This window comes from Grus americana, chromosome 1, assembly GCF_028858705.1.
Source record: "Grus americana isolate bGruAme1 chromosome 1, bGruAme1.mat, whole genome shotgun sequence".
Lineage (NCBI taxonomy): Eukaryota > Metazoa > Chordata > Aves > Gruiformes > Gruidae > Grus > Grus americana.
In genome coordinates, this window is record NC_072852.1 from 112234698 (window position 1) to 112248796 (window position 14099).

The 14099-nt window shown below is 37.1% G+C and overlaps 1 protein-coding gene across 1 annotated transcript in view; it reads left to right on the forward strand.

Moving 5' to 3' along the window:
• Window positions 1–13769, forward strand: part of NCAM2 (neural cell adhesion molecule 2) — a 317334-nt gene extending 303565 nt beyond the window's left edge. Inside the window, exons 16-17 of the mRNA XM_054812538.1 lie at window positions 9105–9309; window positions 13646–13769. Coding sequence (XP_054668513.1) covers window positions 9105–9309; window positions 13646–13769 — 329 coding nt within the window. The remainder of the gene's footprint in view (window positions 1–9104; window positions 9310–13645) is intronic.
• Window positions 13770–14099: the final 330 nt, after the last annotated feature.

A 14099-nucleotide genomic window follows, 5' to 3' on the forward strand; every position in this document is an offset into this window, starting at 1 on the left:
TGTAATACAAGCAAAGTAAATCTTACTGAGTGTATATTTCCAACAGAATTACATTTAAAGATACATACAATGTACTAAAAACTACTTCTGTGAAAAATATTGCAAGCACTGCAGTTTCTGTAAGTTTCTGTTTTCAAAAACAGTGTGAAAGGCAAGAAAAAAAAATCTGGATTTAAATTAGTTTATTTTAATTTGTGAAACAACAGCATTTTTTTTTCATCTTGTTCATGTTTCACTACCATTTTGCTCCGCTGAGTTCTTTCATGCATGCGGTACTTGCTGTCATCTCTGCTTTCTCCCTTAAGAATGTGTGCATAGTGTAAATGTAATGTCCCTCAGCGTCTTTCCGAACACAGTGTCAAGAAATGTATGTAACTTTGTGTGTCTTTCATCTGTTGTTCAAAGTTCATTTTAGTTTATGCAACTTCTGTCTTCATTTTTGTAATAAAGAAAACTGACTTAAAGCATTTCTATCTGTATTTTCTTTATTACTGATAAACACTGTTTTTCTTGTATTATCTACATTACGTATTTTGTAATCGAAGAGATTTTTTAACATTGTCTATAGATTTTTGTTTCAACGGTTACCTCAGAGTTTTATCCAATAGTAAATACAAAAAACAAGCAAACAAAAATAATTAAAATGAATATTCCCCGATTTTTAGTTTGGTTCATATCAGGTGGCTGCCATGCTAATCCACTAATGGAGCAAGTATGTGAAATGTCTGTATAAACACAATGCCTGAGTACTTGATCCATACTGATTTAATCTGTCTGCTTGAAACAGTTGTATCCCAAAAGGCAGATGTTTTATGCTGGGAGAAACTATATTGGTACACAAGACTTTCACACCAAGTACAACTTTGCTGACACTTGCAGTTGTGCCAGCGTAACTATTTCAAGTCAAAACATGCACCACATACTGGCAGTACTCGCAATATTATTCTCTTTTTGTAGCTAATACTATAAAATAATTAAACATTTAAAACACTATTCCAAGTAATACTTCTCAAAATTGTTGTGTTTGCATTTATGTACGTTTTAAAGAGCTAAAAGGAAGTGCTGTCAAACCTGAAATATTTTATCAATGCAAATACAATCCCTAGGTAGTTGGACTTGTTTTCAGGTCTCCTGACTACATTACTCTGGTTGCAGCTGTCATCCGGTATAAAGATGCAAAAACCTCTCAGGTCTCTGTGGTATGTGCAGAGTGTGATTTTGAATTCTCCCAAATAACGCAATTAAAATAATTTAACATTTTATGTAATAGCAGTACTGAAACGACACATAAGTGTATGTTTTCAATACCCATGTCAATCTTAATTAATCTGCACAGGTTCTTAGAAATTCCTCCGAGAGACACGTTCAGTAAATCTGCCATCAGTTTGAACGGAGGATCCTGGGACACAGAAACTTCAGCCATTTCCCCAAGGCCGCCTAAAACCCGGGCGCAGACCTGATGGCGCAAACTCCACAAAGCTGCCGCGGTTGCGCAGCCTCTCCTCCCTCAGTGCCGGAGTCTCTCCGCCCTCCCCATTAGCTCTGCCTTGTCGAAAGCAAGAAGCATTGCTTTCCAACACATGCCAAGTGTTGGGGGTTTCCCCCCACTTTCTGCCTCAGAAATACCCGGAAAAGTGTATCGATCAGCTGGGTGAAGTGCGAAGCAGCTTGTCCCGGAAGCGTATTTCCTCTCTTGGCCTTGTGTGGATGCTGCTCCCACAGGAAAAATGAGGAACTCTGCCCAGTTTTCTCTGGGGCTTCCCATAGAAGCGGGCAATGGTAAAAAAAATACTCTTTATTAAGGTGACTGAGTAAATACATGAAAGAAGAGGCTGTAGCTACCTGAGAACTCTTTAGGGACATTAGATATGCTTCTGAGGCTGCTTGGAGATAGTTTGATGATGTCAGGAGTAATTTTTAAAACTTTGCTTAAAAAATAATAAGCCACAACTCCAAAGAATATTGGACGTTCAGACATTGGAATTCCAGGACACTTTTTCTAGTTAACACTGCCTTCTTTCCTTTCCCTTCCTGTCCCTCAGCAGACACAGACAAGACATTGTTGACACTCGAGTTGCTATTTACAACATTTGTTTTATTTAGCTATTTTATTTACATCTGGTTTAAGACACCTTCTTATGAAAAATGGTGTAAAAGGCAATTAGAGTAAATGAGAACTCAGGTCCTACTTACTCAGGACCCAGAAAGAGTCACAGTAAAAGAAATTTTCCTGTAAAATGTAGAGGAAAAAAGTCATTTCAGAAAACTTGTTGGCAAGAGGACCTCTGTCATAATAAAGAAATACTCCCTCACTCAGATAAGTATCAGTAAAGCATAACGTTTCTGGCAGATACAGTTTTAGACATGCTCGTTTCAGCAGCTCGCGTCTCTTGTAATTGGTAATCCTGGTGGCACCACAGACTCCCTTGAGCGTGAATGCCCATCCCTCCTCTGCACTGTACAGCCTCTTCTTTGTGGCTCCTCTTGCTGCCAGTGAAACCATTGAAACTCCACTGTAATCGGGCTTAGATTTCATTAGAGATGGTAGATGATGAAGGTGTGTCATTTACGGGAAGAAGAAAGTTAGAGGAAGCCTTCTCTTTAGTTAGTTAGTTACATCAGGATCAATAACGCTGTTTCCCTTATTTTTCAAAGCTGTGTGTCAAGCATATCTGTCAGAACATATTACTCAGTTGTGCAGTACAGAGCACGTATTCTCGTGTGCTTGTACACTGCCCTTCAGCAGTATCAGTCCTAGCAGAAAATTATAGGGAAAATCACTGAGGAAAAAAAAAGCATTAAAATTAATGTCGATTATAGCCTTGTTAGCATCTTTTTGTATTAAGGAATGGGATAGAAAAGAATATTATGTACTCTCATGGTCTCTTCTGCATCATACATTCCCCAGGAAATGTTTGCACAGAATCATAATATTTTTTAAAAAAAGTTGATGCTGCAACTGTATTGATTTTTTTATTTCATTTGAAGGTAGACATATAGCTGCTGGGCACTTACCTGACTCAAAAGCCAAGTTTTATTGTTTTAAATTGCTAAAAGCAGTTCATGCAGCTGTGGCTATAGCAGCCAAATTATTGGAGCTTGTTTGGGGGGGAGGGCAGGGGAGGGAATTACTTCTTGTTTGCTCCTTTTTGTCTCCCATGATTTTTATCTCGGTAAGGCACAGGAGTGCGTAGTAATGGGACGCTCTTGTCCAAAGCTCAGAAATGGTTCCTCTTCTAATTAATATAGTCTTCGACAATATTACCTTTCTCACTAAAAAAGCTGGGTACATGCTACCTTCACATGCTACCCAAGATAGAGTTCATTCTGGGTACCTGTAACTCGTGAGATGTGCTGGGTGCCACACAGTCCTTGCGTACTGCTCACCCACACCCAAGGCGCTGGAGCACGCAACAGCTCCATGTAAACCCCTCTTGGACATTTCCTGTTGGAAAATGAAGGAGAAAGATGTTTTTACAGGCAGTGAGCGAAGTTATGCAAGTCCCACAATTTAGATATATCCATTTTCAGTACAAGAAAATGCAAAGCATTAAAAGACAGTGAAATATACATATCAGCCATAATTATTTTTAAAAGAGGAATGACTCTTTTTTAGCTGCTATCAGTTCAGAAATTCTTTCCACTTATTATGTACAAATTTGAATGTATTTATATCCCCAAAGAGAAAGAAAAAAAGAAAAAAGAAACAAAAGGGGAAAAAAGGAAGCATTTTAAAGCAGCTGGAAACAAATGAGTAATTGCAATGATTGAAATGAAGAACCATCCCTTGGGTATTTGCAATACCCTGCCTCCAGCACACACCTCATAGTATTTATATGGGTTTTTATATCTGCTGTGCACCTATGTTAGAGATGTACGTTACCTGTCTGGAATTCTGTAGCATTTCTAGTAAATCCTTTTGATGATGTTGTTGTTGTTTTTCTCATGATGTGCTGTTTGGATGTGTATTCTTCTTTTTTTCCCCTCTCCAGATCTTGAGCTTGGCAGTGCTTATTCTAGCAATGGTCTTGGCCTTCCACCCTTGTAGTATTAACTAGTAGAGAATCCTTATGTAGCTGTTTAACGTTTTAGTACTACATTATGATTGTTTGGCTGCTCCTCAATGGATACTAATTTTCAAGACCTATGTTTTCTATCTTTTTAGAGGTTTCAAATAAGTATGTAAATCTTGTAAGCCTTTGATTCTAAGAAGAGTTCCAGATCAGATATAAAATCAAAGACAAGGTTCATAGGCAGTGCAGAAATAACCATCAGGGTTGGACAGGCTTTATAAGAGTCAATACAACAGGGAAGTTCACAAAGATGATAAACAAGAGCATGCTTTTTCTTCTGCCATTAGCTGGTGCAGCATTTTCAAATTCGTCCTCTAGCTCATAATTTTCAACTGCTTCAGCTCGAGAGCAGTTCCTACCTTAGTTTCAGACTGACTTGAAAGAAAGGATGAACATATATAATATCCCTGCACCTTCATTCACACCCATTCAACTATAGCTACCAGGTGCTACCCTGTCAGCATAGGAAAGTATTTTATGTTATTTCTTTTTTCCTTAAAAATTTACATGACTGTAAAAGGTTAAGGGTTATGTAGAATCATCTGTCTTTCATCTTTAACTCATACCTGCTTAGGAGGAGGGGAAGGGAAGAAAGGCACAAAAAGATGCTAACTTCCTTTTGGTTTTCGACAAAACTCAGAATCACTGAATGGTTGAGGTTGGAAGTGACATCCGGAGGTCCAAACCCCCTGCTCAGAGTACTTATTATAACACTTGCAATTATTATTTTATTGCACCCACAATTGAATATATACAATGTGATTCTGTAAGAGTACAGAGAAACTCTGTCACATCAAAGGACATACATACATGTAATGTCAGTCTGAATATATTAATGTTGCGTATTAAGTACCTGTCTCTTTGTGCAGAAGCAATAGCTTTAGTTTTCCATGTACAAAGTGCACCTGTATGCTCTGTGTATATATGTAGACGCTGGCTCTCTCTTTAAACTTACTTCCCTTTAGACTAGCTGATACAGACTCCTCAAAGGAATTCACTCTGAATTTACATTTGAGGGTCCAGAAAATTATCTTTCCAGTTAGTTCTCTTCACTGGGAAATTCTATTTTACTTGTGAAAGCTCTTAATTGCTCTTTCCCCTTATTAAAATCATGATTTGTGCAAAAATGTTAAATTATTTTATTAGAAGTCAGAAATACAAGTTATTGAATGAGAACTTGAAAATTACCAGTACTTTCCATGAGATTTACAGAAACTTGCTTAATTTTTTTTTATTGCATTTCTGAAAGTTTTGTAATCTTATTGCCATAAGCATTTGTTGATAAGCACTTATTTGAACAAGTGGATGAATGAAGTGACTTTGTTTAAAGTCAGCAGTTTCCTTCATTATCATGGCAAGGTGTATTATATTATTTATGCCACATTCTATATAACAAAAAGCATATTATGTTAAATTTAGCATATTTTTGACAAGTTATAATTAAAACTCATTCGGAACTATGGAATTTACACTTTTTTTTTTCTCGCAGTGTTTTAAAAGGCTCCACTATGATTAGATTACTAAAAGACAGGTATACAATAAACCTTTTCACAAAATTGTTAGGAACTGATTCTCTCACAGTAATATTGAATTTTTATTATTTAAATTAAGTGTGTTTTCAACTAGAAAAAGAAGTTATATAATGTATAAATACTTTATTGTTGTAGAGCACAAAGCGGAACTAGTATTTTGAGTCCATTTGGTACATACTGGAACACTGTAAAAAAACCATTTAAAATCATTGCTGCTTATAATGTATTTTTTATATTGTTTAAGAATTGTAACAGTAAAGCTAATCCGAATTTAATTTAGGGCAGAGGTTTTTCAAATTTGGTTGAAAGGCTATACGTAGTATGACATTAACATTTGATTTAGTCACAGAATTAGTACTTCTGTTGATGTCATAAGATATTAAGACAAAATTTCACATTGTTTTGATACCATAGATATCAAAATATCTAGGATATGATTTTTGAAAGCACTCAGGACAGGCCTAAGTCTGCTTTAATAGCAATTGGCATTAGTTTTACAACTGACTTCTGCGGGAGCAGACAGACCAGTACAAAGTCCCAGTAATTTAAGAAAGAATGGAACGAAGCCAAAGATTAACTTTTTAAAAATTAATTTTATATATTTTCATTAACATTGAAAATAAATCATAAGACAGATACTTTTAAAACACGACAGTCCAATTTCTGCCTGCCTTCAGAAGAGAGTGCATAAAGAGCCTAAGACAGGCACGAAGGCTGACGACTACCATGCTCCTCGCCCCACCGCAGGATGCGCCACGTTCCTGTCACTCTTTGGGGTGTGGGAGGTAAAGGAGAGAAACTTCGGAAGAGTATTGTCAATCATAAGAAATCAGACTTTGAAATGTCGTGAAACAGAAACCTGTATGAATAAATGGGTTGCAAGTAGGCAAAATAGGACTTGGGAAAAGTAGGGTAGTAGTAAGGATGGGGAATGCTGAATGAAAAGGAAATTATCAATCATAAGCAAACAGAAAAATATGTAATAGTCAAATACTTAGGTCTCAGATGTCTCACCAATACCAAGAAGATTAAAAATGAAAAACAAAGTCTTCCCCACAACTATGGCAAACAAATATGAATATCATTGTGCAAAGGAGTAATATCATTACTATAAACATTTCCTTCACTTGCCAGTGAAAATATTGTGTAGGCTTTTCTGGCACTGAATCATTTGGAGTGGGAAGCTTGCCATGTCACAATGTTCCACTGGGACTGGAAATGCTGTTTATACTGGTAAAAAAATGTATCATCTTCCCATGGTAGACACTGCATTAAAAAAAAAAGAAAAAAGTCCAAAAATGTCAACAGTGACAAAATAATCCCAAATCTCTCCAAAAATATGGATTAAAACCCCCTATTTTTTCTCCTCCACACTTCTGTTTAGTGGTTAAGAAGGTATAGAGAGGAAAACTTTGCTGTATAAGGTCTCTAGAACTGGACTCCATAGATGCTGGTATTATATCTGTTGAAACATATGTGCTTTTCAGTAAACTGGAATTAAATATCTATTTATATCTTCCTGACAATTCAGATTGATAAACACAAATGACTGAAGTTTAGAATGGCAGTCATCAAATAGATGGGTGGATGTATGGATAAAGTAAGTTTTGGAAGATGTACCGGAAATTATGCTTGCAATATTTAACTAGGGATGTTTAAGTTAAAAAAACAAAAAGGAAAGAAAATTAACTCTTGTGAAATGTCAACTTCCAACATTGCTGACGGGGCAATGCATAAATGATGCATAATTTCATTGCTGTGCCATTATTTTTGTTATTGATATAGTATTTTTTAAGTCTTTCTGAAGAAAGGAAAATAACTTTGAAGTAATATCTGTCTGTTTATCTGCTTATCCATCCATGTAAATATATACATTGAATTCTGGCTTCTTACATAATCATATTTTGAAGAGCAGTTCTATGATAAAACAACCCATACAATAGGCAATGAAATTGATTGCATAAGAAGTAAATTGTTCCCTTTCTTTTCAAAAAAGTTTTTATTGTCCATTTAAGAGTTCTATCACATAGACTAACAAAGCATGTATTTCTGTTAGTATGTATTGATTTAGAAGTCCTCAAGGAAATAATTTTCAAATTGTATTTGAGAAAGTAAATAGATATTTTCTTTAAAATTAGTTAAGCAGAAATATGAAAGCTTAAATGACATTCTTAATCTGAAAACGGTCATCTATCATGGAGGTGGAAGAGAAAGAAGATGATAGTAGTAGCCTCATTAAAACTTTTATATTGCATTACATTATATTAAGTTTGGTGTCTGCTATGACAGTATTCAAGCAACCTACTGTCAGAAAAATCTAGCTCTTGTTTTGGCACCAGGCGCAGATAGAGCTGCAAGTGGAAATGTGCCACTGCACTGCCGACTGACTCATGCATCGCTCCAAGGCACGGTAACACTAAGTAAGCAATACCGATGTGCAACACCAGCGTGCAAAAAACCCAGCTCCACTCCCCTGCGGAGTTTGCTCAGGACATAGCATCACGCCAGGCAATTGTCACAGGCCAATTTCTGAGCTAGACGGACACCTTGAACCTAGCTGGGTGCGGGAACCATTACTGAGGTGGTGCTTTTTTTTCCCCTAGCTCATTGATCAAATACAAGTCCTCTCCTTTATAAGGGTCATCTAAGTTCACAAACACAGTATTTGTTGTTCTTCTCAGAATCACAGTACTCAAAACCATCTGAAACTTTTTTGTCTATTATGGAAATGTCAACTGAGTTAAAACATTTTTCTGAGATTTGTGATGAAGTAAAATTAGCTAAGCATCAGCTTTCATAATGCAAATACAGAAAGCAAGATCAAGTGTGGAATATGTTTATTTTGAAGTCTATGAATGTATTTTCAAGGTACAAGACTATACAAAATGAGGTCCTAACCCTATAATGATTTAATAATATGTATAGTTTTCCTCATACTAATGTATTTAAGAGTAAGTGTGTGCAAGTGTTTGCAGAGTAAATTGCTTGAATTAACTTCTTTGAAGAATTTTTCATTCTACTTGAATTGAAAAAAATGACCTTTAGAAGAATAAATACTGTTTTAGCACTCTCTTAAACCTTTCAGTAATTCTGCTTAGCACCACTGCTAATTAATTATTTTTGAAATGTGGAAAATGACATCTTACAGCAACTGTTATTATGCTGAACACTCAAAATGTTTTTCTTAGGCTGCATACTGATAATCTCAGTCTTGGAATGTTAAGATGTGATGTTATTCGTTATTAAATAATGCAATTTATGCTCTGTGACTATATTGGAATTTTGGCAATGGTAAAATATATAGAAAAGATTTTTTTTTGTGATTTTTTTAATCAAGTTGCAGACATGCTTAATCTTCAGGACTGTTTATTTCCATTAATTTCTGAATGGTTCATTTTTAAACATCCTTTAGCTTCCTGGCCTACGGCCTAAAAACTTTAGAAAATACTGTTATTTGGGATTAATTTTATTAATATATTTTAATTTTCTTTCTTTCAAGACACTCTTTTTAACGGTCTTGGACTTGGCGCTGTCATTGGCCTGGGCGTGGCAGCCCTTTTGTTAATCCTGGTTGTGACTGATGTTAGCTGCTTCTTCGTACGACAATGTGGATTGCTAATGTGCATCACCAGGAGGATCTGTGGCAAAAAGAGTGGTTCGAGTGGAAAAAGTAAAGAACTGGAAGAAGGAAAGGCTGCTTACTTGTGAGTATTAATCATCTATTTTGGAACTGTTATTAAAAGAAAAAGTGGTCTGTCCAATTTTTTTAACTTTATAGCCATTTTGTGGTGTGGCAAAAGGAATTAATAAAATGTTTCTATTACTTGGAAAAGTATTCCCCTGAGATGGATAGAATTGTTTATGGTCAAATGGTACCTTAAAAGAAAAACGGACAGAAAAAAAGGCATTTGTTATACCTCACTTTAAGATGTCCTCTTTGTGCAGCTTGACACAAAGGAAATCAATCGTAATTCAGCGATAGTTGTAGACACATCTGTGGTTCATGAGGAACAGGCAACAGATCATTGTAACTCCATTTCTACTAATCCATCTTTGAGCTGCTAATACCCAGAACCTCAGCATATGATTGTGGCAGTGCCAGTAAATCAGGAAGTAAAGGACGTGGTATTCTGGAAAATCCGTGAAAGAATTTTTTTCTCAGATACAGGACTTGATGGAAAATCTTGTTTCTTGCCCATAGACTTTAGGAATAAAAAGTGGTGTTGATTCTTAAAAATAAGAGGGCTGAGTTGGATGTGGGTGAGAGGCTGGTTAGCGTCATCGTTCTTCATAGCAACGGTTAATGATTGCTAAGCATAAGCGGGGAAAAAACAATCCTGATTCTCACAGATACCCTTGTATAGTGGCTACTTCATCAGACAAATGCAAATGAACTGATCATTTACATGCAAATATGTTTCCTTAAATGATATGAGTGGATAGTGAGATCTCCAGCAAAATAGTTCAAGTACTTATTGCATAAAATAATAGTGCTTTAAAGACCCAGTGTTTATAGGGGTTTCAAATGGTAAGCTGGAGAGAGGATTACTTACGGTCCCTCATTTTAGGCAGTTCCTTTTTTTAAACTAAAAAATGCATCATTTCCTTATTATTTTCATCTGATAGACTTCTTATGTATACACTGTAATATCTGTGAGAATGCTGTCTTTGTGTGGTTTAATTAACATTTACTGTGTGTTGTAGCTGTCCCAGTAGTTGTGCCTTGCAGTTCATTCTCCTGCAGCTTCCCAGATCCCATCCTTCCCCGTAGAGCCTGTAGAGGCTCGTAGAGCAGATCAGATTTTGCAGCCCTCATTATTCAGTGCTGTCTCGGGCTTCGTCGTCGTCAGTAGTAGAGGTGTAAGTGTCTCTTTTTTGGTTTTAGTTCTGGCTATTGGAATTCAGAGGCTGTCTTTCTTAGGTAACTGATTACATTTCTTGGTTGGGTTCTCAACCCTTTTTGAACAGCTCTGTAAAATAAAACCAATCATAAGCAGACACACAGTCTTTACATCAAATAATGCTTCTGATAGAAGTCATGCCATAAAATAGCTATTTCCTAATTCTCCACAGCTTACAGTAAGAGAAGGAATAACAGCATTCTTTCTAGCGTGTGGAGGCAGTGTGTCCAGGTCAATAGAATCAAGATGTGAAGCTTCTGGCTCTGACTGAGCTGTCCTTTCCTATTGAGCACAGCACTTCAGTTTATGCTTCAATTTCCCATTCAAGAAGTGACCGAGTACACATTGGTGTATGGACCCTCCTGAATGGGAAGACCTTAGGGAGCTAAAGTTGCAAATGTCGCTTGGTAGTAGTTTATACCTTGCTGTTAACATCTCATACCCAAATGCCATTCCATGCTGTCGTAGGAAAGCATAAAGCTCGTCACTTAATATTAATTCCTCCGTGGCACTTCTTTTGCAGGAACAAGTATCTTATTTAATTATATTTCTTTTCCTGTTGAGGTGATCTTCAGTCAGTCAGATCTTAAAATATTTAGGACTGTTCTTATTTTAGCCTGTTCTCTACATAAATAAACTGTCAGGCTAAAATTTTAAGACAGACTTGAAGAGTCAAAATTTGAATTTATTTCATGCCAACTGCCAGTCCCTAAAAGACACTGACATTTCTCTGTTTTAAATATGTCAGTTCACATTCTGGATTTTTGAGTGGGTTTATGGCATGGTTCTTTGTTACATTTTGATTGTAGGATATATATAGTCATTAATCATGTTCCATATGCAATGAATGTAGATGATACGATGCATGTATCGTACACACAGCCACCTGGAACAGAACTGACATAATGTGTTTCCTACAAATCACTTTCCCTTCTGTGGAATTTTTAATTGCTACTTTATGTACAGATCAATTCCTTAATCCTATGTGAAAGCTGTTCATGAATAGTGTCTTTTTTAGGCTTTGGTTATGCAATAAGGTATGTTTATCCATAAGACTGCAGATGTACAGACAAACCAAGTAGAACTTGCCATTCTCTCTTTTACTGTCTTGTCTTTTCACAGATAGGTGGTAGCCATGAGATACATGCATCATCTACAGAAATGAGAATTGTATCCATTTGTGTATCTTAAAGTAGAATTTCACTTCCAGAGGTGAATAAGCACATGTAGTTTTTTTTTAAAATAACCGGAATCTTTTAGATTTCTACCCATTAATTCTTCCTTAGTCAACTTCTTGGCTACATATTTATCTCTTATTAATATACAAAGATTTTCCTTGAGCATACCTACCAGAGGATGGTAGAGTTTTCCACGTACTTCCTGGACAGATGGATTATTGTAGTTTAACAATTATCTTCTCAGGAACAATATGAGATATGAATTAGACAAGGGTTTAACTAGGTCTTCGCTATGGCACATAGCAGCCTGACTGCTCTCTACATCATCACGGGTCCAGGAAATACTCTGTTAAATACAAAAGTAATTGTTCATCTGTAACTCAGTTACCCTGTGTTTCCAGACTGCAGCTGATAAAGTTCCAGGGTACAATTCTTGATCTGATGACAGGAATAGAGATAAAATATTTACACAGAAAGAGGTTTTATTTTTTAAATATCAGATATATCTTGGGTATCTGTTGATCTGCCTTTTGAGAGTAAAATTTTATGCAAGTTAATTAGTACTAATATTGTTAATACTTCTGTAGCAGTAAGCAGCTATTTCCATATCATGGCCATAGTATTGAGAGCAGCCCAGTGGAGAGGGACTTGGGGGTACTGGTGGATGAAAAGCTCAGCATGAGCCGGCAGTGTGCGCTTGCAGCCCAGAAAGCCAACCGTGTCCTGGGCTACAATAAAAGAGATGTGACCAGCAGGTCGAGGGAGGTGATTCTGACCCTCTACTGTGCTCTGGTGAGACCCCACCTGGAGTACTGCATCCAGCTCTGGGGTCCCCAACATAAGAAGGACATGAAGCTGTTGGAGCGAGTCCAGAGGAGGGCCACAAAGCTGATCAGAGGGCTGGAGCACCTCTCCTATGAGGACAGGCTGAGAGAGTTGGGGTTGTTCAGCCTGGAGAAGAGAAGGCTCCAGGGAGACCTTACTGTGGCCTTTCAATACTTGAAGGGGGCTTATAAGAAAGATGGGGATAGACTTTTTAGTAGGGCCTGCAGCGATACAACAAGCAAAAATGATTTTTAACTGAAAGAGGTTTAGATTGGACATAAGGAAGAAATGTTTTATGATGAGGGTGGGGAAACACTGGAACATGTTGCCCAGAGAGGGGCTAGATGCCACATCCCTGAAAACATTCAAGGTCAGGTTGGATGGGGCTCTGAGCATGAAGATAGGGGGTTGTAATAAGTGACCTTTAAAGGTCCCTTCCAACCAAAACTATTCTATGATTGATTTTGTCATTCTATGATTATCAACAAAAGCATAATGACAATACTCACCGCTCCAACTTCCTTACAATTCATTGTTCAATTGGCACAAAGGTTATTCATTTACTTACATATGAGAGACTAGTATTTGTTCCTAAAATGAGGGAAATATGACATAGAAACAAAGTTTCTTCTACCAGTGTGAGCAGAAGGGGCTAGATTTTTATCAAACAAGGGCTCTTTACCCTGTTCTGGCAGCTGGGATTGTCACAGCCTCAGGAGATTAAAGTACACTTCTGCAGTATGTATACAAACACAAAGGCTCTATACAGTGCCAGAAAATTTCAAGTATAACTAAGCATCAAGTCCTATATTTGTTATACTAGCTTAGGAAAGTTTACATCTATTCCCATGAAAAGGCCATCATCTTATTATTTAGTCATAAACAAAATGCTCTTTTGAGATGCTAATCCATAATGTTTGCAGAGTTAGGTAAGTAACCATGGATACAGGATGCTTTGAAGACTTCAAGGAATTGGGAACACGCTGTTAAATGCATCTCGGTGGTGTTAGTCGCTGATAATTAGTTCTGCCTTTTCTTTGCCGACTTTTGAGAGAAGGGATCTTGGTAATTAGTTATGTGCAATGTATGTGGTTAATATGATGATATGAGACTAAGACGCTTTTAATGATTTTTAGGAAAGATGGATCAAAAGAACCAATAGTGGAAATGAGAACAGAGGATGAAAGAATTACCAATCATGAAGACGGGAGTCCAGTAAATGAGCCAAATGAGACAACTCCTCTCACAGAGCCAGAGTAAGTATTCTGACATTCCCCAGAGTTTCACACAAGCTCCTCCTGGCTGTGAGGATGGACTGGGCTTGCTGTGCTCTGCGAGGGAGATACACTGCATCACCAGAATGGTGTGCTGCGGCAATGCAGTGTACGAGTGGGATTTTTTATTTTACAATAATCAATCTAAATCATGGTACTTCACATACAACAGTGAGGTCTAGTGAGGTTATCACTAGACATTTTTCTCATCTTTCTGTGACCCAGAGTACAACCACATCTGGGCATTATCCAGCCCTTGGATGGCAGCACCACGATAGTGGCAATCCTGCAGCATGTCTTTACAGCACCACCTGTT